We start from the raw sequence: 24,567 nt of genomic DNA on the forward strand, positions 1-24,567 counted from the left end.
AGGAGCGTCCCGGTGGCTTAAGGGTTAAGGGAGCGGTTCGAACCGGCCCGAGCGTTGGGGGCTTCGGAGGGGGCGCGGAGGCAGGAGGCGCCGCCGAGCGCGCGCACAGACCCTCCAATAAACACAAAGGAGGGCCTGGGGAATAGAAACCCAAATCCACTTGTAATCGTACAAGAGATTCGGGCATAATTACTTGAGCAACCTAGATTAAGATTGATGAGCCTTTAAAGTGGCGCTTTAGATCGACCGCCTCGCCCTTTGGAAAGAAAAACCTTATGGAGCCGAGGTGGACCCCGACTCCGCTCGGCTCAGGCGGAAGCTACCCGCCCGACACCCAGGCCGGGAGTCCGCGCGCCCGGGGCCGGGCCCCGGGGTGCGGGCTCGTCGGGGTTAGAAAGCCGTAAAGTCAAAGCAGGGGCTTGGCGTTAGCCTGACCCGGGCGGGCGGGCGGTCACGGTCGGCGGTGCGGGCTGACACACAGTTTGCTCCATAGCCACCCGTTTAAGCGCGACAGCAGCCGACCGATTCCTCTCTGGTCCTTCCGCGGCAGAAACGCCCGGCTTTGTGCCGGACGGTCGTGGATTCGGTGTGTGCTGCTCCCTGGAAGCGCGAACTCCGCTGCCGTCCCCGCGCGGCCGGGCCGGGCCTGCTCGCTGCGGCCGGCCGGGGCGGTGGCGGTGCGAGCCGCTCTCCCCTCGAGGAGCCACCGCCGGGGGTGGGGGCGGGGGGGCCGGGCCTGGGCAACCGCAGGGGGCCTGCCTTTTCATTGCTTCCCTCCTGCTGTTACTGTGACTCATTTGTCTGCATTTGGGGGGGGCGGGGGTGGAAGGGAATATGATGCACCCTTGCTACAGAAAAACAAATAGATTTTTTTTCTGATTTCTAAGTCATTATTTTAAGTCGAGGGTAGAGAAAAATGTCCCCCCTTCGGGGAACCTTAAAGGAGCAGTTAAGTAATCCCACTTTGAATTAATATTCTAATACGTGAAATTTGTAATTTTCGACTTTAACTCAGATGGAGGGAATTCGAAGTCAGCGCCTTAGTGGGCACACTTTCTAAAACATTTCTTTTACTGAAACTTAGTCTCTTTCGTCCCACAAGTTGAGAAACAACACTTTTCAAATGCTTTTCGGAGAATCGTTTTGTTCAAGCGTCTTACAATTTCATCATTTTTGACCTATGCTCGGTGAGAAAAAAATCACTGCTACAGTTTTCTTTCTTTTCTGCATAAAAATGTATTTCATGTCCGTGTTCGCGCGTATATCGGTGTGCGGTGCGCCTTAGGATGTCGATATTAATCTGCCTGCAAGATGCAAACCCGTCAGCGGAGTGGAATTTATATATTAGACCCTATACCCCTTCACGCCCTCCCGCCCATCCTGGGGGGACGCTGCTGCCCAGGGGACGGGGTTTTCACGGTGGCTGGTCTTTGGGGACGGCGCTGACTGCCCAGCGCGTCTCTCGGAACACCGTTGATGCTCAGTGGAGAATCGGGGCCTTAAGAGAGTCCGTTCTGCACTTTTAAGCTGGTTAAGGTCAGCGCCTCACTAACCATGTAGGATTTCTAAGCAGAGGTTGCAGACTCGCTTACTGAAAGTCACTTATTCGATATTCTGATCTCTTGAGTTTTTATAGAATTATTTGTCTCTAGTCTCGTTATAAGGTAATGTGTAAAAGCTAAGCAGACTTATCTCACGTGAAAGGAGCTTGCTGCATAATATAGACACTATTTTTTCAGTGCATATCTAAAACTAAAAACCTGTGGTACCCTTCCGGGAGGGAGCGGGAGCGAGGGAGCGGGAGAGGGGCGCAGAGGCGCAGCCTGACTCCCATACCCTCTCTTTCAGGCCCAGTGGTTCTCAGCACTCCTGCCCAGCTCATTGCTCCTGTGGTGGTGGCCAAGGGGACTCTTTCCATCACCACGACAGAAATCTACTTCGAGGTGGATGAGGATGATCCTGCCTTCAAGAAGATCGACACGAAAGTGAGTTCGAGTGATTCCGTGTACAGCACTGGTGGCTTTGTGGCAGGAAGTGGTTTTCAATTTTGCTTGGTTTTGAATGGCAGTGGGGGAGGGGAGCACATTCTCATCCTTATAGAAAATAAAATGAATGAAATAACACATGCTCTGTTTTATGGGATTGAAGAATATATTAACAACTTTAAATCCTGTATGCCAGAGCATGCACATTTTAACGGTCTCTCTATGAGTGCCTTTGTGTGCACTTGGGCAGATTTGGTAGTGAAGTCAGTTGCTCCCAGGTCCCTGGGGTACAGCATCTCAGGCTCTCTGGGAAGACTGGGAAAGGTCTCATGACATTTCTTACTAAGATCACTTTTAATTTCCAAAAGTGTACATTGCAATATGAATAATAATTCATTAAAAGGTTGTAAGAAAACTACGGAGCACAGTTAGCTATAAATTCATCTCCGTTATTACATCCAGTTTTCATGTCCTGAAATAAGAATGGGTTTTATATGTGATTTTAAGAGGAAGAGAAATCAATTACCTGAGAAGCTTTCATTTAAAATGTGTATACATAGTACATACTGGCGCTCAGATGTTTAAAGTTTGTATTCTTCTATGGGTGTGGTGCCAGACAATATATATTCAGATGATTTGAAATGCATAAATATTTGTTTATTATAACTTATTTTGTAAATTTTAAAACCTGAGTATTCAACAGCTCTATACCTCTACAGTTTCTTCTGAAATCCGTTTTATTGTTGTTTTAACTTTTATGTTATTGTGCAATTTGTAAACTTTTTTCCTGAGGCTAAGAATTCAAGAACATAAGTGTCATGCTAGATAATCAAGCATCGTTTTACAAAGATCTTCCTTTGAAGTATTTTTCAGAGGCAATCGGTCTAAAGTAGCGAAAGACAAATGCTCCCGTAGATCCAGAACCTTATTATTTATATTTAATTTATATATAGAAGTAAAGCGTTCTAAAACACTGTTTGTAGAGTAGCAATTGAAAGTCTAAAATGTGCCCCCACCTGAGTTAACTAACTACCCTAAGGCCCACAGGTGATTAGCCCCTCCCGCACTTGTTGACTCTTAAAATACTCTGAGGGATAATCACAGGACTTCTTTAACTTCTAGCTCTAGAAGAATGGCGTTTTGAAAATGAGTTTGAATGTAGTGCATGTGATTTTAAATAATTTATAATTTGTCTTTATGCTTTTATCATTGACTTACCCTATGAAGTAAAAAGTAATTTTGGATTTCTGATTCATTTATTCTGCCAGTGGAACCCTTACTGCATAAAATAAGGCTTGGCATAAAATAGGTCAGAAATTATCTTCATTTCATTAGCATAGTTAGTTTTCATATACAAATTTTAAAAGTTTTATTAGGATTTTGTTAAGTTCATTTCCTCTTGAGTTAGTCTGATTTTTAACTCAGCAACCTTGACTGTCATGACATATTTCATCCTTATATTATCCAAAATTCTACAAAAATATTAACCCAGAAGAGCAAACTTGCAAAGGTAGATTTAAATTGCGTCTGTTGTAGAATGGACTAGTCTTATAAGTAAGTCAGAAACTGACAGTAGATCACTGTATTCTGTAGCTATACAAAAGGAGCTTTTCTCCAATATTTTAAGGTTTTATTTTTAATTATTTCATAAGCATATTTCTCAAAAGGTTTAAAATATTCAAGTGGGTTCAATTTTCAAAGTGAAGCATTACATCTTTTGACAGGAAAACAATTTAAAGTGAGACACAACAACTTTTATTTTACTTCATTTATTAGCTTCTAATTAAATAAAAACCAGCAACAGAAATTAAAATCTAAATCACAAAAGTAATTATCCAGTGTATTTCAAGTGCATTTTTCAAATATATAATTCAGATATTCAAGCGTTATTATATAAGCTGAATTCAAATTTCTTTGAATATATTTAAATAACATTTCAAGTATATTTATGGAATGTTAGAAATAGAACAAGCAATATATTTGAAACAAAATGTAAACTTTTTAAAGTTCAGACGCTTTCAAAGACAGATAAAAGTACCAGGAGGAAATCTACCTTTAAATTGTATCTTTGTTAGTGGAAAATGTCTGGAAGTATCCAAAATGGCAATTTAACTTCTGTTCACCAAATCACAAAACACCAACATCCACACTTTCAAAGACAATGTGAGATCACAATATTTGTTACAAATTAAAATATACATTACACTTTCCTTCAGATGGCATATCCAAATCGTGTTTACTCACAGCCAGATGCACCTAAATCGCCAGGATTGCTATAATCCTTTGATAGTTAAGCAGTGTTCACTGTGGTCTTGCATTACAGCCAGGCTGTTTTCCGGGTGTTACTGTGTACTTTTCAAGGGAGATACGAAATCCTTTGTAAAGAAGTCTTCTAATACGTGTGAGTTTAGGGTGTTCTCCATCCGCTTTCCCTACTTCTTTTTCTCCCCTTGGAGGGGTGGGTGAGATGATGCCTAAACGTTGTGTTAGTACTCCTTTTTAAGGAAGAGATTGTTTGCACTGTCCAGTGGAATATTAGATAGGAATCGAACAGGAAGTTTACACTTAATGAGAACTTGAAGAATAGTGTAATCACATTTCGGCTCTCGATTAAATTGTCCTCTAAAGTTTTTCCAAACTTTTCGGGTTGGTCAGGATCTCTCTTGCCAGTCGCCACGTTTGTTTGGCAGCGTTCTCGAGAGCCGAGTGAGGTTTGCCTTGAAACAGATCTAAGTTCGGTAGGAAGTAGTGAGGACACCGCCGGCACTGCAGGCAGGAGATAAGTTGCAGCAAAATCCCGTTAAGCCGGTCACCCAGGCAAGACTCGTCCCAGTCCGACTCCCGGGGATGCTTTTCACACTCATAGGAAACCAGAGTCTTCATGTGGTAATTGTTCAGGGGCTGGCCTGGCAGTTCAAGGTGACGGTCCCGTAAGGTTTTGAGGATGGAGAGGCATTTCTTCCTGCAGCCCCCCATCTGCAGTCTGTTCTCTGCCTCCGCGAACTGCAGCACCCAGGCGTCGCTCTCGGCCGAGCTCTGCTTGCCGGCCAGGGAGTGGCACTCCTTGGACAGGAGATTGAACCCTTCCGCCTTGACCTCCGCCACCCGGTTGGGTCCCGGCCAGGGGATGTGGGGAAGTGGCCAGTGGGCAGCACTCCTGGGCCAGATCCCGGTGCATTTAAAAGCCGGGGTGATCTGCACCACGTACCTATCTCGGATTCTCAGTTTCACTTCGCTGGTGTCTGCCACCATCTTTACCACATCCCTGTAGCTACATTTGTCTACCGCTTGAGCCACCAGCGTCTGAAACCTGGACCGGATTTTGCGCGCCGAGAGGTAGCCGGAGGCGGTAATGAATTCCACCCAGAGGGACATGCTCCTCTTGCGCCCGTCGCTCAACTTCAACACCGCGCAGCCGGGCAGCGAGCCGTCGTCCACGAAGTTGAACACCCCCATTTGGTTAAGGTAAAGCACCACTTCAAATTCGGTGGGGGAGATGACCTCGAGGCCCTCGTAGCGATTGTCCATCTCGTTGAGAGAGCTGATGAACCGGGGCTCCTGCACTTCCACCTCCTTCAGGACGTCGGAAACTACTTTGCAGACTTCCCGGATAGTTTTGGCAATGGCAGCTTTCCTGGCTTGGCATTTTTCGTTGTAGTATTTATTCAGATGGTAGACCAGCTTGGCCTGGGCCGCGATCATGTTGGGGCAGAGATCCGGATTGTACACCGGAGTCTCGCAATAAGCTGTGGGATCCAATGCGGCTGCTAGAGCTGGAGCCAACTTCGGTGGAGAAACGGGCCGCCGCGCTCAGAAATGTATCAGAAACGTCTTTCCGAAGTGCTGCAGCGGTGGATTCCTAGCGCCGCTTTTCCCTTCCTTTTATCTTTGAGCCCAGCCGGTCTTAAAGTGAAAGGTTGTTCTCCCCCCTCTCTGTCTCTCTTCCTCTTTTAAAGAATCCTTGTGTGAGAGAAACGCATGGAGAGATCACCTTCTCAGTCATAAAAACAAAAGTTGCGCTGAGACCCAGCAAGGCTCTTCCAGTAGTCAAAATAATCAACCCTTTCCGTATTTATTTACGCTTTCCTGTAATCATGGTGTGTGCAGGACTGTTAGTCAGATGGAGGAAAAGTGTGCTGAGTGTGTGTCGGGGGTGAGTGTGCGTGTGTATATGTCAGAAGAAGCTGCGGTTGGTTTGTCTAAGAGCCCAGATGCACTCGTGTGGAAATTATAAAGGCAGGGCCAGGCAGGCTGGCGGCCAATCGCCACTGGGCTCGTCACCACAGCCTCTGTCAGCTCCAGCCCGGCTAATTAATCCCCCCTCGTGGATAGAGGCACACAAACTAAAGGTGGGAGGCCGCTGCCGGGCAGAAAACCACCCAAGCCACCTAGACAGTTTTGGAAATCAAGAGGAATCTCTCAGCTTTGGTATTAATTGAAGCATATTGACGTTTAGAAAAGACTTGGCAAAGTGGTTCTCTTCTGTGCTTGAAAACCCTGCTTGTCTTTTTACTGAGGCAATGCAAATACAGGTGTACTAATGGTCATCCATCAATTGGTGAACTAGATAGGGTTTTCTAAAACAAAAGTCACTAACTTGCATTTAGAGGAAGATAATTAATGCCTGTTAATCCTCGAGGTCTTTTTGAATGCAGGGTGGGAGTTTGCTCTTTCATGTATATGCAAGTTGGCTTTAGATGGACTAATACCTGTATAATTTTCTGGATGTTCTATGTTAGAATGATTTTTTTTAATGTTATGCGGTGTTTTACCTACGTTTTTTCTTATTTGCAGTTGTTGAAAGGAATCTGAAAATTATTGCTGTTAGAGATTGTCTACCTCAGTTTAAGTTAGGATGTTTCAAAAACGTTTAGTACACCCCTCCCCCCATCTGCACTCCTCTTTGTACTTTGCCCAACATTATAACCAGGACACTAAGTTTTGTATGCATTGGCAGAAATATTTGTGAAATAAACTCTCTGTGATTCAGAGGTTATTTTAATGTGAGTTCCTATTGAGCTGTATTTTAATACGTGAAAATTCAGGAGAGATCATCTAACCTACTGGCAGATACCTATCCTGAAAATTTGTAGGTTTGGGGTTTCTGTCTTGTTTACAGTTGCATAATTAAGGATATATCTCCTAAGGGTCCTTAGTGGTCACCTGACAGTAGACTTCTAATTTTATACTATTTCATGTGACTTGATTAAGGGAAATGGTTAAGATTTTTAAAGAAAATTAATTTGCAGTCATCGGGGTTTTAAATTTAAATATCATTTTTGAAAACTTTGAAAGAAATCAACATTACTAAATTTGGGAACCTTGAAAAGGAGGGGGAAATGGATTTATGTAGAACATTTTTTTTTTTCCTGGTGGTACCAACTGTGTCCTTACTGTACAGGAAATGGAAGAAATACTACTTAGGGGTTCTGTAGTTGTTTTTAAACCTAGGCAGATTTTTAATTCCCTACCTTTAATTTAGATGCCATCTCTTTCAAATTAAGAATATTTCCAGCAAAATCCTATAATTCCTGGAACACGTGTGTAGGCACTTTCTTTCAGAGCCACTTGTAACAAGATTTTGTTCAGGGCTCCCTCTTTTCACTCAAGCTTTTGATTTTTTTTTTTTCTTCTTCTTTGCACAGGTACAGCATCATACTTTCTTGTTACCCAAGAGTGGGAGATTTCGATTTAGCTTAAAATAGTACTTTAGATTCGAGGCTCACGGCATCCACCTACTCTGTTCCCCAAGAGCCTTCCATTCCCTTAGGAGCAGGGATTGGGCGCACCCGCCAGCCCCTCCCCACTTTGCCGGCGATGCGGCTGAACGCGTTGCTACCTTTTGGCAGTTGGAAGAGGAGGAAGAGGAGGAAGAGGAGGCAAATCAGAGCCGGAGAACCTGCGGCCAAGAAGGCGAAGACGTGCCGTGGTCTCTGGGGAAAAGCCACCTCTGTCCCCACCCAGGGCAGGTCCTGCGTGCTTCCCGCTGGCCCCCTCTCTCCCGCTGCTCTGCACTCGCGGCCCATCCTTCCTTCCTCTCTCTGCTCCACGTCCCATAGGCAGGCTTTGGTGTGTGTGCGTGCGTATGGGTTATTTTAAAACTCTACTTAGTGTCCCAGGTTTCTCCACGTCCGCTCCAGGCCAGGTTCTCTGCCCTCGCGACCCCATGCCCGGCCGCCGCCCGGGCCCACATGTGGTCGCGGCCGAGCCCAAGCTTTCTGGTCGCCGGCCGCGGGCCCCTGCGCCCCGCGCGCTCTTCCTTGGGTTCAGGTCAGAGTGGCTCGGTAGAGACCTGGCCCCTCGATTTCTTGGGCCACCCGCAGGTGCCCCCGATTGTCGAGGAGGGGAGGCAGCCTGGGACGCAGAGGCCCCAGGGCCGTTCGGGGGACCGTGGCGCGGCCGTCCGGGTGGGTCTAACTGGAAGGACGCGAGGGGCGCCGGGCAGCCGCGCTGGGGCCAGGCGCGCAGGTGGCGCATCTTCGAGGCTCACTGTGCGGCTTAATTGGGTTAAAGCAAAGCTAAACGCCAGAGCACTTCGTGCAAACTAATTGGTGTAACCAGGGCCTTTTCACTAACGATTTGCACTTTGAAGAAGAAAATGGATGGTGAGAAAAGGACTAAGAAACTCGTTAGTCCTAGAGTGTTCCCGGGAAGTGAAGTCATTCGGTTTCAAGGACGCTGGGACTGTGTTTTCTGAGCTGCTTCCTTCAGCACCCTTTACGCAGGGAGCTGACAGTGATTTACATAACATAGGATTCAGGCACCCGTCCTTATCACTGTGGGTGAACTGGGCGCCCTAGAATAATACTTCAGCGCAAGTAGCGCTTGTTGCTGCAACACAGTGATTTTCTATTACACTGAACACGTGAAACGAATTGCCTTCTGTAGCTGATCCTTTCAGCGATGTCAGGGACCTCTCATTGTTGAAGGGAAAATTAAACTATTCTCAGTGTGCTTTCTATCCCTTAATTTTTTTTGTTGTTGTTGTTGAAATGACTTATGGAGAATATACAGTACATTTTTGTGTAGTTCTGCTGATTTTCATCTAGGCTTTGGAGATAGACTTGTTTTGTGGGAGCAACTTATTTAACTATTTTATAGTAATTTTTAAAAAATATCATTTGACCTATTGAACTAGTTATTTTATATGATTGTGTAATACATGGAGATAGCTTAAAATCGCTTTATTTACTTCTGTGAAGAGTTCATAAAACAACTCTAATGACACCAGTCTTACTTATATTATTTTTTTTTACTATAAATATAATCATAGTGGTTAGTACTAGAATGAAAGCTTGCGTGTGTCCCATGCTTTAGGATATAAATGCTTAATTGTTTTCATTGGTATGCTGTTCAGACATCTTTGACATGAGCTAATAATAGAATGATAATTGAAGAAAACTGACCTAATTGAAGGAAAAAAACCCCAAGAATCTCAGGATTTAATGACAGTTTGAGATGCTTACGTTTGAGTGGTATTTGGGATTTTAAGGTCTAACCGACTTGACTTTTCCATTCCATTTACTTAGTTTATTAGGCAGCCTCGATTTATTTTTTTAAATATATCTTTACTGGAGTATAACTGCTTCACAATACTGCCCTAGCCTCTATCACACAACAAAGTGAATCAGTCATATGCATACATACATCCCCATATCATACATCTCCACATCCCCTCCCTCTTGCGTCTCCCTCCCACCCTCCCTATCCCACCCCTCTAGGTGGTCACAAAGCACCGAGCTGATCTCTCTGTGCTGTGCGGCTGCTTCCCACTATCTGTTTTACATTCGGTAGTGTATATATGTCAGTGCTACTCTCACTTCACCCCAGCTTCCCCTTCCCCGCAACCCTTGTCCTCAAGTCCATTCTCTATGTCTCCGTCTTTATTCCTGCCCTGCCACTAGGTTCATCAGTACCATTTTTTTTTTTTAGATTCCATATACATGTGTTAGCATACGGTATTTGTTTTTCTCTTTCTGACTTCACTCTGTATGGCAGACTCTAGGTCCATCCACCTCACTACAAGTAACTCAGTTTTGTTTCTTTTTATGGCTGAGTAATATTCCATTGTATATTTGTGCCACATCTTCTTTATCCATTCATCTGTCAATGGACATTTATGTTGCTTCCATGTCCTGGCTATTGTAAATAGTGCTGCAGTGAAAATTGTGGTACATATCTCTTTTTGAATTATGATTTCCTCAGGGTATATGCCCATTAGTGGGATTGGGCAGCCTTGATTTAAAATGTGCAATTATGAAAAAAATGGGAGAAAGTCACAAGCATACCATTATCATAAATCTTAGGACTATTAATGCATCTAAAATAATTAAATATTGTGATCCTTAACACTTTCAAGCATTCAAAATAACAATGGCAAAATAATTTTTCCTGAAGTGCTAATTGCTAGGTAACTTATCCCTCCCTTCTGTAAACCTACATAATTTATATGGGACACAGAAAGTAATGTGCAAATAGGCACCTCATTAGGTTAAAGAAAAACTCTATTATGTTGAGAAATGTAGGAATGCAAGGTTTCTGTGTTTTAAAAAACCTAATTTAAATGTGAATTGCCTGTTCATAAATTTAAGCAATTGTGACCTTTCATCTGGAAAAATGTATCTGTTAGAGGATATGTATGCACACACATGTTAAATGCTCACATAGATATTGTTTTATGTTTTTTCATTATCTGCGGGCTGCTATTCTATTCACAGGTATTCATGAATTTAAAGTTTTATTTTTTTAATATGTGCTTATTACACTGGGGAGATAAAAAGAATATGAAGTTGAGTTTATTAAATTATTTATCCCTACTGCTGGAGTGGCTTTGAAGGCTCATTGTACGCATCTGATTTCTGCCCCCGTCTTCTTTTTTTTAAATGCACCCGGGCTATTTCATCTGTTCCATTCTGCCAGACACAATATATTTCTTTTTTTACACTAGAGAAATTAAAGACAGATATTTGTGCAGGGTTTTCTTTATGTGTCACATTAAATAAAGTAAAATAGAGGGAGTTTTTCTGGTAATCTAACTTGATGGCATCTATACCTTTCTTCCTGTTGTGACTCCTTGTATAAGAACACTTAAAACAAAATAGCTTGAAAGCTTCAAAAGTTTCAATGAGTTCTTAAAATAATTATTTCATATTTTAATATCAGGTTTATGACAAAGTAGAGCAGAGAATTGAGGTCACTGTTTGCACAATTTAAACCCTATTTTATTTCTTTAACCAGAGCATCCTGATAATTGTGGTTAAGTTTTAAAAATTATTTTCTTAATTCTTCACTTGAATATTCAAGACTGTTGCCTCAGTTTTCCTTATCCCCCTAGTACATGATAATATAGTCACGTTGGTAGTAGGGAGTACTTTTTTTTTTTTCCTACAGTGTTGCTTAGTAAATTTGTTATTGGTATTAATAAATGTTGAAAAGAAAGTAACTTTGAGATTAAAAAGGGAAGTTGGAAGGGTACTTTACAAGAATTATCACCACTGCTAGATTTGCAGATTTGAGGTGATTCTGGATAACTCTGGCCAAAACCTTTCTTTTGGTAGAAAAAAGGAATGTAAAGCCTGGGTTATTTAGATAATTGTCTCTCTTTCCTCACTTCATTTGAATGTATACACAGCGGGTGCAGGATATTTTAAGTTGCATCTGTAAACTAACAAATTTGAGGGGAAAGGTTGTCAACCGAAAGATTTTCTTATTGTTCACAATCATTCGTGATCTCTAACCCTTTCCAAACATTTAAGGATATTGGGGTCAATCAATCATTTGTTGAGTATTATGGAGGAAGTATTGATTCCAGTATTCCAATTCCCCACTGACCCTTTAGAAAGGCACTGTTATCTTTATAATCTGTAAAATTTAAATTCATTTTACTAGATTTCAGCTTATGTTTTTAATTTGGATATTACAGACATATTGTGACAGGATAAATGGGCTCGTGTGATTCTTTTCTATATGAATATATGAAAACTAGGTATTCCTTAACCCATTACTAACATGGATTTATAGACTTTTACATATGTGACTACATCTTTAGTACTCTTAGTACGGTACAGTTTTATTGCACTTAGAGAAAACAATGGAATCAGATGTGATTAGTGTCTGTTAATCTGTATGTCTGTAGTGGGTCATCCAGGACTGCATAGCTCTCATTACTATCCCAGACTGTATGTGATTAAGCCACTGAAAATATTCGACGTAACCTTGAGACTAGAGTACAGAATCTAGTAGATAATCAGCTTCCAGTGACTACATGTCTAAAATAACATTTCCTATTCCTAATTTACAGTTTCAGAGCTTATTTTTTAATGAGCAAAGCAATTCCTCTAAGCTAGGATTTTTTTTTTTAATGATCAGTAACTGGAGTAAGTAATAATTTAAAAGGATAATTACAATAATAAAAACCTATTACCTTTATCGCATATATTATATGCGATAAAATAAATCCCTTTAGAAAAAGATGGATATCTGTTTATGAATAGGAATTTCCTTTATAACTTTACATATAGTTACAGATTATAAACATTTTCTGAGAATAGATCACCTAAATAATATTTAATTTCCACTTATGTATGATTATTTTCACGATTCTAATAATATACATTTCAGTGTACCTATGTGTACTATTTCTTGAAAGCGCAATTTTCCCATATGATTTCTCAAAAATGTCAAGTCGAAAGTACTAATAAGTTAATACTTTTTAATCTAGATATGTTTGTTTATTTTATCTTAACATCTAGATCAAATTAAAAGCATGAAGAGCGTAAAGAGTTTGTAAGACATAATGTCTCTGAAAAAAACTTGTGAACTCAGTGAAAAAAAGGTATAGCTTTATTATTTTATTTTTATGTGAAATCTATTTATTATTAAAGTCAGGTTCATTATGTATGTTTTGCATACAGTACTGATCTAGTCTATGATTTTTCAATGTGAATGTTCCAGTCTATGAATTCTGACAAATGTGTACAGTCATGTAACATCTGGGACATAGAACATTTCCATGGACACAAAAAAAGTTTCCTCATGCCCCTATTTTATTTTTAATTTGTAAATGTTATGATTCATTTATAAGTGGGTGTTTTAGTTTTATATCCAAAAAACTTTAGACTATAAGCACCTTTAGTTATTCCCCTAAAACTTATTATTTTATCATGCTTCTAATTTAAGACCAGTTTTAATCAGAGAGCACCAAAGTAGAGGCAAAATGTAAAATGCTACTTCAGATGTACAAGCAATAGGTTCACAGTTTTTATTTTACATGAAAGTTGTTTCATTTCAATATGTGACGTTAAATGCTTGGTAAAGGATTCATTTTCAAAGGAACTGGTAATATTTGTTATGCTCGCATAAATATATGTATTAGATTTAGGAATATAGTTTACAGTTTGCACATCAAAATACGTATTAAGAAACGGGGGTTCCTCATGTAAGTTAGCAATATTTGTAATGTTACTAGCTTTATGTCATTAGAGAAATAAATCTCCTCTCAGTATTTAAGTTACATTTTACTTTACATTTTCAGTAAATTAATCCTCCCTTTGAATGGTGGGGGACAAGGCCAAGGAGTTTATTAGAGCTAATATTAATTAATATATACACATTCTTGGAACATATGCCTCGAATCCTAATTTTGTATAAATATACATTGTCATTTAAATTTAGATGGTTATAAATACTCCAAACGAAGAATTCTTAAATTGTAGTAGTGCAAACATATTCATTGATAATGAAACCCTTTCAAGTATTTTGCCTTTTTACAACTTGGAATAGTACAACTAGTCTTCTCTTTTCTTCCTCCAAGATACAAAAATACAAAATTATTTAAATGCTTTCTGTTTTATATTTTTATTTGACAATTATAATAGGAATTTTAATGTTATGCATGTTTACAGGCCTATTAAGAAAGAAGTTATTGTTTCCTTAATAATCTTAAACCATTTTTAGGCAGTACACTCTTTTTATGGTTTGCAAAATAGCCTGTGCATGCAGGCTGTATGTACACACACACACACACACACACACACAGTGTTTCAGATAGTAAAAGATTGAATTGGCCTCTATACATTTTTTATGTTAACCTGTTAAAAGGAAACATCCACTAAATATAGGATTCTTGTCGCCACCAGGATTTAATATCACATCTGCCAGATTGTTCTATAATAACCCTTACAGTTTTCAATAATACCTTAAGAGATTGCAGCTAAATGGATTTTTAAAGTAGTAATAACTTCTATTTATAAAAACAGTATTTATCCAGTCATATATACTATGGCAGTTTTGAATGTCATGAGCTTTTAATTGCAAAATTGAGAAGTTTAAACATTACTTGTCATTCTGTCCGTAAAAGTAAAAATATATTGCTCAGTCACTCACATACATCATATGCATGTGTATACATAAAAACACCTTCACTTACTTAAAACTGTTTTCACTTTTTTTGCAACAGGCCAAGGTTAAATTTTTTGCAACGTGAACCTGTATTTGATAAGCAAATTGCATAACTCACGGGGGGTGGGTGGGGAAGTGTGGGGTTTTTTGGTTTGGGTTTTTTTTTGTTTTTTGTTGTTGTTGGTTTTTCCCCTTTTACTAGCAAATTCAGTTCTTCATTTGTTTTGCTCTCCACGCTGCATTAGCACAGTTTTCCCCTGTGTGCATCTGCCAGTGTACAATTTAGCCACGGGCATCTGTAGACCTTGTGGTGATCAGTATTGCAGGCAAAAGCCATATGTGTTTAAATAAAAAAAAAATCTCTTTATTTCATTTGCTGTTTTAACTGGATGGATAACTTTTGTGCCTCAAGACAGAAGAAGAAAAAATACAGAAATAATTAATTGCCTCTATTCTTGAGGCAGTTTCATTTCCCCCTCCAATATGGAATGCTTGTCAGCTTTCCTGATAAATGACTGCATGTATTTGCATAGATTTTACATTAACACAAAAATTAGTTTTATTTGTGGAAAACTAGTTTACATAATAATATAAAACCTAGTGTTATTGATTATGTTTCCAAGCATTGATGATTTTTTTAAAGGATTGTTGTCTTCTTATTTTTCAAAGATCTGATCAGCCTGTTTCTTAATTTAAACTTTCTTTTGCTTTATATAGTTTTGCACTATACGTAAAAATGTTAAAATTTGAAAAATTATTTTCTAGATATATTAATCACCACTGTTTCAGATCCATGGTGAGTAGCACTCATTTGGTAAAAAGATTCTGATTTTAAACTTTTGCCGAGGAATATTTTTAAATATATATTATCAACTACATACACCTCCAACAGTTGGCAGATTGCATCTGTGCAAATGATTTTAATTTTCATATTCATGTCATCAAAAGATGTGTACTATATTGAGTGTGTGTACTTGAGTTCACTCCTGAGACATTATGCATTGTTTACAACCAAATTTAAAATATATCTGAGAACTATCCTTTCTATCTTCAATCTGTTTCCTTAAATGTACTTAATCAATTGATCCCCCTAATGCAGCCTTGAAAAAAACAAAAACACTCTGCTGGAACTATTTGGGTGCTGAAAACAATTCTCCTTCTCTAAGTGGCAGGCAGTAGATATTTATTCATACTGTAATCTGGCATCTTGTTGTCTAGAGGCAACCTGCTAATTATGTGCTATCATTGTATTATCCATGTTATGGAAAATCCAAATACGTTCACTGTTGTTAGTTAGATCACAAAGCTTTTCATAAAATATACTTGAGCCTCAAGAAACCTACTACACTTAATGGCAACCTAAACCAAGAGTGTCTCTGCTACTCCTTGATTCTGGGACACCGTGGGTGCCAGCTGTCACAGCTCAGCTAATGATGACAAATGCCCCTCTCTATGCAGATTGCGGAGCTTGCAGGCTGCCGTGAAAGGCAACCAGATTACCTTTCTTCAGAGAGTAACTTAACCTTTTAAACTCATGTCAGAATAAAATTATCAGCTGTGATAGTTTCAACATATGTATCTTTAAAAACAAAAAATCAGAACAATATCAAATTACACTTTTTAAAAAAATGTTTCCAATTTTTGTATAATTTATATTGCTTTACCGTTGAATGCTATAATCTTCTTAAATCAGAAAGTCTAGGAAAGATATACTTCACAACCGCCCTAGAGTGTGTATTTGAACGGTGAATATAACTCAAGTAGTGTGAATTATTGAGAAAATCATCCAGACTGTATGGGTGAGAAAATAGGCTGGTGAAATTTTGAGGGAAAAAAATTTTTTTTTTCCTTCTCTTCAGCTGCGTGGTAAAGCCTCTGTTCTCCTGCTATGTGTATAGGCCCAGCCTGTTCCAAATAAATGGTAAATTATTTCTTTAAAATTCTATGGATTATTCCAAAATGATTTAGGGGGTAGTTGTTTACTGATGATAGTTTTCTCTGTTTTCACACTTGAGCTTTTGTTTTAAGTTGTTAATTTGTGCTGTAGAAGTTTGTTATTATATTATGATCCATATCCTACACAGATTATTCAAAACATTAATGAACGCCATTAGCCATAATGTAATACAGGGAGATAAGTTGCCTTAATTATTAAATGAGGCAATACTTTACAATTGCAACATTCTTTTTGATTTACAAAAGACTTTTATATGCATTTATTCATTTGATACTTTAAATTCTGTGAGTTGAGAGATGGGTGATAAGGAATGGGGACCAATACTTAATGAGCATTTAATTTCCTTCAGTCTTCACAAGGAGTATTAGTTCACATTTACAAATAAAGAGACTGACGCTTAGAAAGGTTAAATGTCTTACCAAGGGTCACAAAAGTAATTGCCAAACTAGGTCTGTCTGACTGCGACTCCTATTGGTACTATAGTATCTAGACTGTATATTGCAGAGCTGTATGTATATGTGTAAGTGTGTATGCATGTGTGCACACATGCGTGTCCTGTCTACACCCAGAAATAATTTTAGCAACTGCTAATAGGATGTAAGTGTTATTCTGAAAAGAAACTACAAGCTTACATTTACATTAAGAGTATGATTGATGAGTTCTAAAGATTGCGTTCTTTATAGGAGGTTTTTAATTAAGTAAATATTGAGACACTTTTTATGTTATCAATTTTTATTTTATAATACATCGATCTATCTCATAGGGAGAAACTACTTAGGAAATATACATATACTATTTAATAAATATCAAATTGGACTAATTGACCTAAAGAACCACTTCATTGCAAAACCTAAGTTTAATGGGATATACCTCTATAAAAATGATGAGAAGTAATTCTTCCACAATTACTTGAAGTATCTGTATACTTCTTTTTATACATACAGTTTTACTCTGTGACATTAATGAGTTATATAAGCCATAATGCTATACATCTTAGCTCAGGACACATCGAAAACTCCCTTTTGTCATGAATTTAAATACAGTCATTTCCAAGAAAGCTATCTGAACACCAACTGTTTTTATGCCTCGCTGAACTTTTCTTTGGTACAGATACTACAGTATAAGGATTTTTATCAGTGATACATCTGATTATCTTCTAAATGCTTTACCTTTATGTATTTTAGTTATAGAATTATTTATAATTACTAGTCAGTACTAATGCTTAATACGTTGTAAGTATTCCACTGTATATAAAAACTATAAAGAATTTATAGTGAACATTTTTTATTTTTTTGCGGTACGCGGGCCTCTCACTGCTGTGGCCTCTCGCGTTGCGGAGCCCAGGCCCCGGACGCTGTAAGTATTCCACTGTATATAAAAACTATAAAGAATTTATAGTGAACATTTTTTATTTTTTTGCGGTACGCGGGCCTCTCACTGCTGTGGCCTCTCCCGTTGCGGAGCACAGGCTCCGGACGCGCAGGCTCAGTGGCCATGGGTCACGGGCCCAGCCGCTCCGCGGCATGTGGGATCTTCCCAGACCGGGGCACGAACCCGTGTCCCCCGCATCGGCAGGCGGACTCTCAACCACTGCGCCACCAGGGAAGCCCTATAGTGAACATTTTATTAAAATGTACCAAGCAGTTAGTGCTAGGAATTACAAACTAATTCTGCCTCATAAGAAGACATTTTATGTCAGAGCAGGAGAAACTTTAGAGGAGAATGTAATGCAAGCCTCCTCATTAACTGTCTGGATCTTCTGTTTGACATTCCTAAGGAATGCTCATCCAGCCTCTGTTTTTATCCCCGTTGATGAGAAATTCATTATCTACTCAGATGGATACTTGCACGTACAGACAGTTCTAATTGTTAGAAAAGCTCTTCCTAATATTGAAACAAAAGTCTCTTTTTGACACTTTCACCTTTTGGTGCCGTCTGTATAGACTTGCCCCTTTAACAGAAACAAGTCCATTAAATTCAGAATTTAAGATACCAAATTGAGGGAATTCCCTGGCGGTCCAGTGGTTAGGACTCTGCGCTTCCAATGCAGGGGGCATGGGTTCGATCCCTGGTCGGGGAACTAAGATCCTGCATGCTGAGCGGCGTGGCCAAAATAAATAAATAATTGAATAAATAAATCTTTGTATAAAAAAAAATAAAAGACCTTAAAATGATCTTGCCAGTCTTTAAAAAAAAGTGATACCAAATTGAATATGCTCTGGCCTTTCAGACATCACACCTACAGCACCTCATCATTCAGGATCCGTTCTTGTACATCACTTCCTTCAAGTGTGGTGCCTAGAATTCGTAACTCCCAAAGTGGACTGGAGAATACAGAGTAGAGAAGGGCCTCTGTTAAGTGAAACAAGGCCATTATTCCCTTTTTGGGGGAAACTCCGTAACCCTGTTGACAGTTGCTAAGCTGCATGTCAACAAATATCTCATCTGTTTAAACATATGTTACTGGGGTCCTAAGTACATGACTTCTTTTAATTTATCCAGCTCATTTTATCTTACTATTTTTAGCTATTTTTTCCATGGTTTGACTTACAATAAGTTATGTGTTATTGTTTTGAATATGAATTAAGCATAATAATTCTTTCTTAAAATTTGTCCTAGGTCACACATAGAACATCCATAGCCAAACAGAATTTAGTTACAATGAACTTACTGTTTTTGCTCAGCCTAGGTATACTAAGAGGTTGATCTACTTAATAAGATCTGTGGATAGATTAAATCAATAGATTACATAGTCCACAGCCTTTGGATAGTTGTTGTGTTTTTTTTTTTTTTTTTTGCCAAACACTTGAAATTCTAATACTAGTTTTTCATGCCTTATCAAAATATATATCTACTAACCCCCATTTTATATTAAGTTCGTACTTTACATATTTTGACATATTTATCAATTTTGCTTTGTCAACAAAATTTTTGTCTACAGATGGAATCTGTAAGTTTCCTAAGTGTATTTTACTATGCGTTGTAAAAAATATATATCTATTATCTTTTTTGGTGAGTGTGTTATTTTAGAGCCTTAAATTTCTCTTAAGTATAGGCACAGGTTTTTGTTGGCCAACGTTTTTTTTCCCAAATGAGGATATTTTATTAATACTTTACTTACTATTGCTGTGACATCTAGGCAATAAAACACAAAGACAGCCTGCCTCAGATTTAGCTTTCTTGCAGTTTGTGTCTTGAATGGAGAATAAGGAAGTCCGGTGCTTTTACAAAAGAAACGTTCTCAAGTGCAGAGCTGCCCCATCTGTTTCATCTGGTGGCTTATGCAATAAGAGGTGTTATCACATGAATCTAAATGCACAAGCAGTTGTTTTATGAACTCTTTCTGTGCTTTGAGGAGTTTATAAGTTGTCTGCTCTATTGTGTGTCGGTCCCAGCTGACCCAAGTGCATTCTGCTGAGTGTATTTGGGGGATAATTAGAACTAATGAAGCCCAGAACACAGCTAATTCTCTAAATGATTTATTCTCATGCTCTTGTCTGATTCCAAAAAATTCTCCAAATCATAATCTATGCCACTTATTTTTTCCTAGCATTGTGTTGATACAGCTACTCTATTTTTGTTTATTTGATGGACATTAAAAATAAATCGGGTATTTGAAATGCTGAGAAACATGTTTCAGAGTAGAAGATTATATTATTTGTTAGCCTCCAGCATTGAGTGGAATGCCATTTCTTGGCCGCCTTTTGTTTTGTTTATATCTCAGTATATTTATGGTGCCTGTGAGTAGATAATAGGATTGAAAACATCAAGTGATAACAGCCTCTTAAATAAATGCACCACTGGGAAATAAAACCCACAAGTAAAATAATGGAAAATCATTAATGGAGAGTCCTATGTTTGAATTAGATTTCCCAAGGAAATCAGAAGATTTTTAAAAATCCTTATGAATAGCCTTCATGTTTCAAAACTGTTTCATTAATATGGCTTCACTGTACCAGCATTGTTGAGAATGACATTTCTCTACATGCCCTCACCAGGTAGTTAGTGATTCAGTGGCCTGCAACACTTTAAATCCATCCCATCAACTTGCTTTTCCCTTCCTGTTATAACTGTTTCAATGAGTGGCACTTTTCTTGTGCAGGTTAAGATCTGGTAGCTTACTGAGGGCATACTAGAATTAGGACAGACACAGTTGCCAACACAAGAAGGCTACAACTTTATCAAAGCCTTATACTCAGTGTATACAATGCTGAAGTCTCTTCAGGTAGGTAGTTTGTGTAGCCTGTGTCCTATTCATTCTTCTGTTTTCCAGAAACGATAGAAGAATTTGTTGTTAAGAATTATTACTTTTATCTATTGACCTCAGTATTTAATATTCACCATACTCTAGAGCCCAGGTAATAAATACCATAAGGGCAAGTACCACTTGATTAGATGCACCGAGATACCTAAAATATCAACTCTATTGCCTAAGTATTGACCTAGGAACCAGTTGGAGATTCCCTGAATCTCATTACAAGATATTTAGTGCTGCCTCTTATAAATACTAGTCTTAACTGTATGCCTTGACCTTGGGCATTACTGTTCCTCATCTCTAACCCTCTGTCTGAAAGCCAGTTAAACATGCAAACAACATGTTTTATTTTAGAACCTTAAAGGGAAAAGTTGCAGGTCATTGTTATTGCTTGGGATTCAAGAATATCTTTTTTATTTTTAGTTTTTCAAGTATTTAAAAGAGAGGGAATTCCCAGGCGGTCCAGTGGTTAGGGCTCTGTGCTTTCACTGCTATGGGCCTGGGTTCGATCCCTGGTCGGGGAACTAAGATCCCACAAGCCATGCACTGCAGCCAGAAAAAAAGACAATGAGTTGATAAAATTAGTTAATATTGAGTTTTTATTATATATTATGACTGTGCTAGGTTCTTGATCTGTGTTACTGCACCTTCATCCTCTCTACAGCACTATGAAGTGGCTCTTGCTACTATCATTTCATTGCTCGGAAACTGAGCCACAGAGAAGTCAAGTAACTCCTCCAGGTTTACAGCACTAGTTTTCAGAGTTGAGATTTTTCAGCCAGCTCTCCTGAATTCAGACCCTAGACCCCACTTTCTTAGTCGTCCTTTTAAACTTATCTTAAGTTTGTTCTCTCATCGGTAAAATAGGGATAATAATATCTACATCATAGATTTGGTGTACAGATTAAATAAATTAATACACATAACAAGCTTAGAATATTTTTAACCTTATTACCCAAGTCCAAATAGTAACGGCAGAGCTAGGGTTCAAACCCAGCTCTTTTTGTCTCTAGATCCCTGAGCTTATCTAGCGCAATGCTTAGGTGAATATTTGTTGAATGAATAATTAAATGAGTATCATCTGTCCTGTACTTCCCAGTGGGAGAATTTGTTAACTGGTTCTTTTGATAGCATACAGCAGATACTCAATGGTGGCTGAATGAGTGGATGATTACTCATGCTGTATTCCCCTGTAAAATACACTGATCACTCCCAAATGTATAGCTTCAGCCAAGACCTCTCCCCTCAACTCCAAAGCCATGCATCCAGCTGCCTCCCCACATCTTCTCACACACGCAGGCTGCATATCAAACATAACGCAGCCAAACTGAGCCCCTGTTCACCAACCCCGTCCGCCCTTCCTGCTGTCATCTGTGCCCCAGTAAATGGCAACTCCTTGTACCCAGTTGCTTAGGCCAACAACTTAACTGCCATCCTTGACTCCTCCCTTTGCTTTTGTCTCCACACCCAGCAGGATCAGCAAATCCTTCAGAATCAGGCTACCTCTCCCCAGCTTCCTACCTTCAGTCCTGCTCAAGTCACCGTCATCTTTTAGGTGTGCTATTAGTTATCCGAAAGGCGTCCTGGCTTTCTTCCTTTTCCCACTCCTGCCGTCCCCTTACATTCTTCTCTCGAAAGATCCATGAAAAATAAAAGGAAGTCAGATCATGACATCCTTAAGTTCAGAATTCCCTAATGGCTTCCCATATCAGAGTAAAAGGCGAAATCCTTAAAATGACCTACTAGCCCTCCAGTCAGCACCTTTCCATCCTGTTTCTCCCACTTACCTTTCTGACATCACTGCCGACTAATATCACCATTACAGTGTCTTCACCGAGCACACTGGCAGCCACTGACATTGGGGCCACGGCATGTGCTGGCTCGTCTGCGGAGCTCGGCTCCCAGGACTGGCATGACTTTCTCCCTCAGGCCCTTCAGGTATTTAACCTAAAATGGCAACACACCCCCACCCGGACTCTCTGTTCCTCTTCTCTGCCTTCTTTTTTCCTACCACTTACCACTATCTAACATACGTTTTCACTTATTTATCATGATTAATGTCTCTCTCCCCCAATTTAAATCTAAACTCTAATGAGGGCAAGGATTTTGTCTCTTCGTTGCTACCATACGCACAACCTGAAACAGTGCCTGGCTTATAATAAGTGCTCAGTAAATATCTGTTTAAATGAAGGAAGGGAGGAAGGAAAGAAGGGATGGATCGAGGGGAAAAAAAACAGGAAAGAGGGAAGGAATCATCAGAGATAATCATTTAATTCTGCTGAATAGTATGTTTATAATAATTCTATGGGGCAAAAAGTTATCACAACCTCTTTATTCACAAATCTTATTGGCCTCTTGACATCTTTTTGGAAATTTTCTTCTCTTGACAAAAGAAATAATATCAGCTATTGAACACTTATTCTGTGCTAGTCCCTGTGCTAAAAACTGGATATGTGCAGCACGTGGTTGAGTAGGATTTCTCCTGTGGCCCCAGAATTGGCATCTGGGGCCCAGAGTGGAGAGCAAAGAAGCATCCAGTGTCTCATCTTCTAAAGAGCTGAAAACAATTGAGACTAGACAATGGAGCTTGCATTCTAGTGGGGAGACACCAAGTTAACAAACATATAAGCAAGGAAACAAATCTGTCACATGTCAGGTGGTGATGAGTGCTCTGAGAGGAAGGTATTACTACGGTCTTATTTTTGGAGATAAAAAAAGTGAAGCTTAGAAAAGTTATTTAAGGTCCTCTGGCTGGGCCTTAGATAACATGAATGTGAAACCATTCCTTGTGACTTCAGCATCCATGCACGTGACTATTATGTTCTGCTAGCTACTTCCATTCATTATGCTGTTTTGGCTCTTATCCCACTAACTGACTTTTTCACCATTAACTTGACTCCCTTCTCTCCTTCTTCTCTAACTTCCTAAATATGAGTATACTGTTTGGCCTCTTCTCTTCTCAAGGTTATACTGCCAAATATGAGTACAGTTGACCATCGGACAGGACAGGTTTGAAGTGTGTGGGTCCAATTATACGTGTATCTTTTTGGAAAATACATTTATGTACAGTAAATGTATTTTCTCTTCCTTATGATTTTCTTAATAACAGTTTCTTTTCTCTTTCTTACTTTATTGTGAGAATACAATATATAGTACATATAACATACAAAATGTGTGTTCATTGGCTGTTTACATTATTGGCAAGTCTTCTGGATAACAGTAGACTATTAGTTGTTAAGTTTTGGGGGAGTCCAAAGTTATACATGGATTTTTGACTGTGCCAGGTGTCGGCGCCCCTAACCTTCACGTTGTTCAAGGATCAGCTGTATACTGTCTAACTTCATCTCGCCTGATGGTTATACAGCTTGACACATCTGTGTACATGTGTCACAAATCTATACCTCCAACCCTGACCTCTCTATTAATTCATCATCATCATTTTCTATGTCCTGGTGGACATTTTCCAAATTGATGCCCCTGTCCTCCCCATCTTATTGTACCTTCTTCCTCTCAAGTTGAAGTCAAAAGCTTTTCCTGAGGATTACTAGCTCTCATTTCTTCCTTTGTTTCTGTCATTGACTTGAGTCATTGTTATAATTTCAAAGACTTGACATCCTAGTCATGATTGACTCCTCTCTTGCCCTTTGCTCCTTCTCTGCCACCTCTGTGCTCTATCAATCACCAGGTCTTATGGATTCTACTTCTTACCTAGTAGCTTTCACATGTATTCTTGTCATGCCCACTGCCTTCATCCTAGTTCATGGTCTTTATCACTTTGTTATTGGACTGTGGATCCCTGCTTCTGTCTGTCCCTTCTCTAGTCCATCATGAAGAATGCTGCTGGGTTGACTTTCTCACAGACCAATTTCTGTCATGTTACACCCCTTTTTAAAAACCTTAGACTGACTCCCAGTTCTCATGAGAGGAAGAGAGGGAAGAAGTGAGGTAGGGAAGGAAAAAAGCCTCTCTGG

General features: G+C 39.4%; 2 protein-coding genes across 10 annotated transcripts in view; one reads left to right on the plus strand and one right to left on the minus strand.

The window, feature by feature from the left end:
- NBEA (neurobeachin) overlaps positions 1-24,567 on the plus strand; it is a 607,387-nt gene that overhangs the window by 397,782 nt on the left and 185,038 nt on the right. For all 9 annotated transcript variants that reach the window (XM_055089393.1, XM_055089395.1, XM_055089397.1 and 6 more), the window contains one exon: positions 1,849-1,985. In XM_055089393.1, coding sequence (XP_054945368.1) covers positions 1,849-1,985 — 137 coding nt within the window. The remainder of the gene's footprint in view (positions 1-1,848; positions 1,986-24,567) is intronic.
- MAB21L1 (mab-21 like 1) lies at positions 4,005-6,910 on the minus strand. The gene has a single exon (XM_007107309.2). The coding sequence runs from the start codon at positions 5,685-5,687 to the stop codon at positions 4,608-4,610; it is 1,080 nt and encodes a 359-aa protein (XP_007107371.1). The 5' UTR covers positions 5,688-6,910; the 3' UTR covers positions 4,005-4,607.

The sequence above is a fragment of the Physeter macrocephalus genome, chromosome 13 (assembly GCF_002837175.3).
Source record: "Physeter macrocephalus isolate SW-GA chromosome 13, ASM283717v5, whole genome shotgun sequence".
Taxonomy (NCBI): domain Eukaryota; kingdom Metazoa; phylum Chordata; class Mammalia; order Artiodactyla; family Physeteridae; genus Physeter; species Physeter macrocephalus.

What these genes read in the sequence shown, in the direction of transcription:
- MAB21L1 (XM_007107309.2), bottom strand. Translation starts at nt 5,687, where the DNA reads ATGATCGCGGCCCAGGCCAAGCTGGTCTACCATCTGAATAAATACTAC.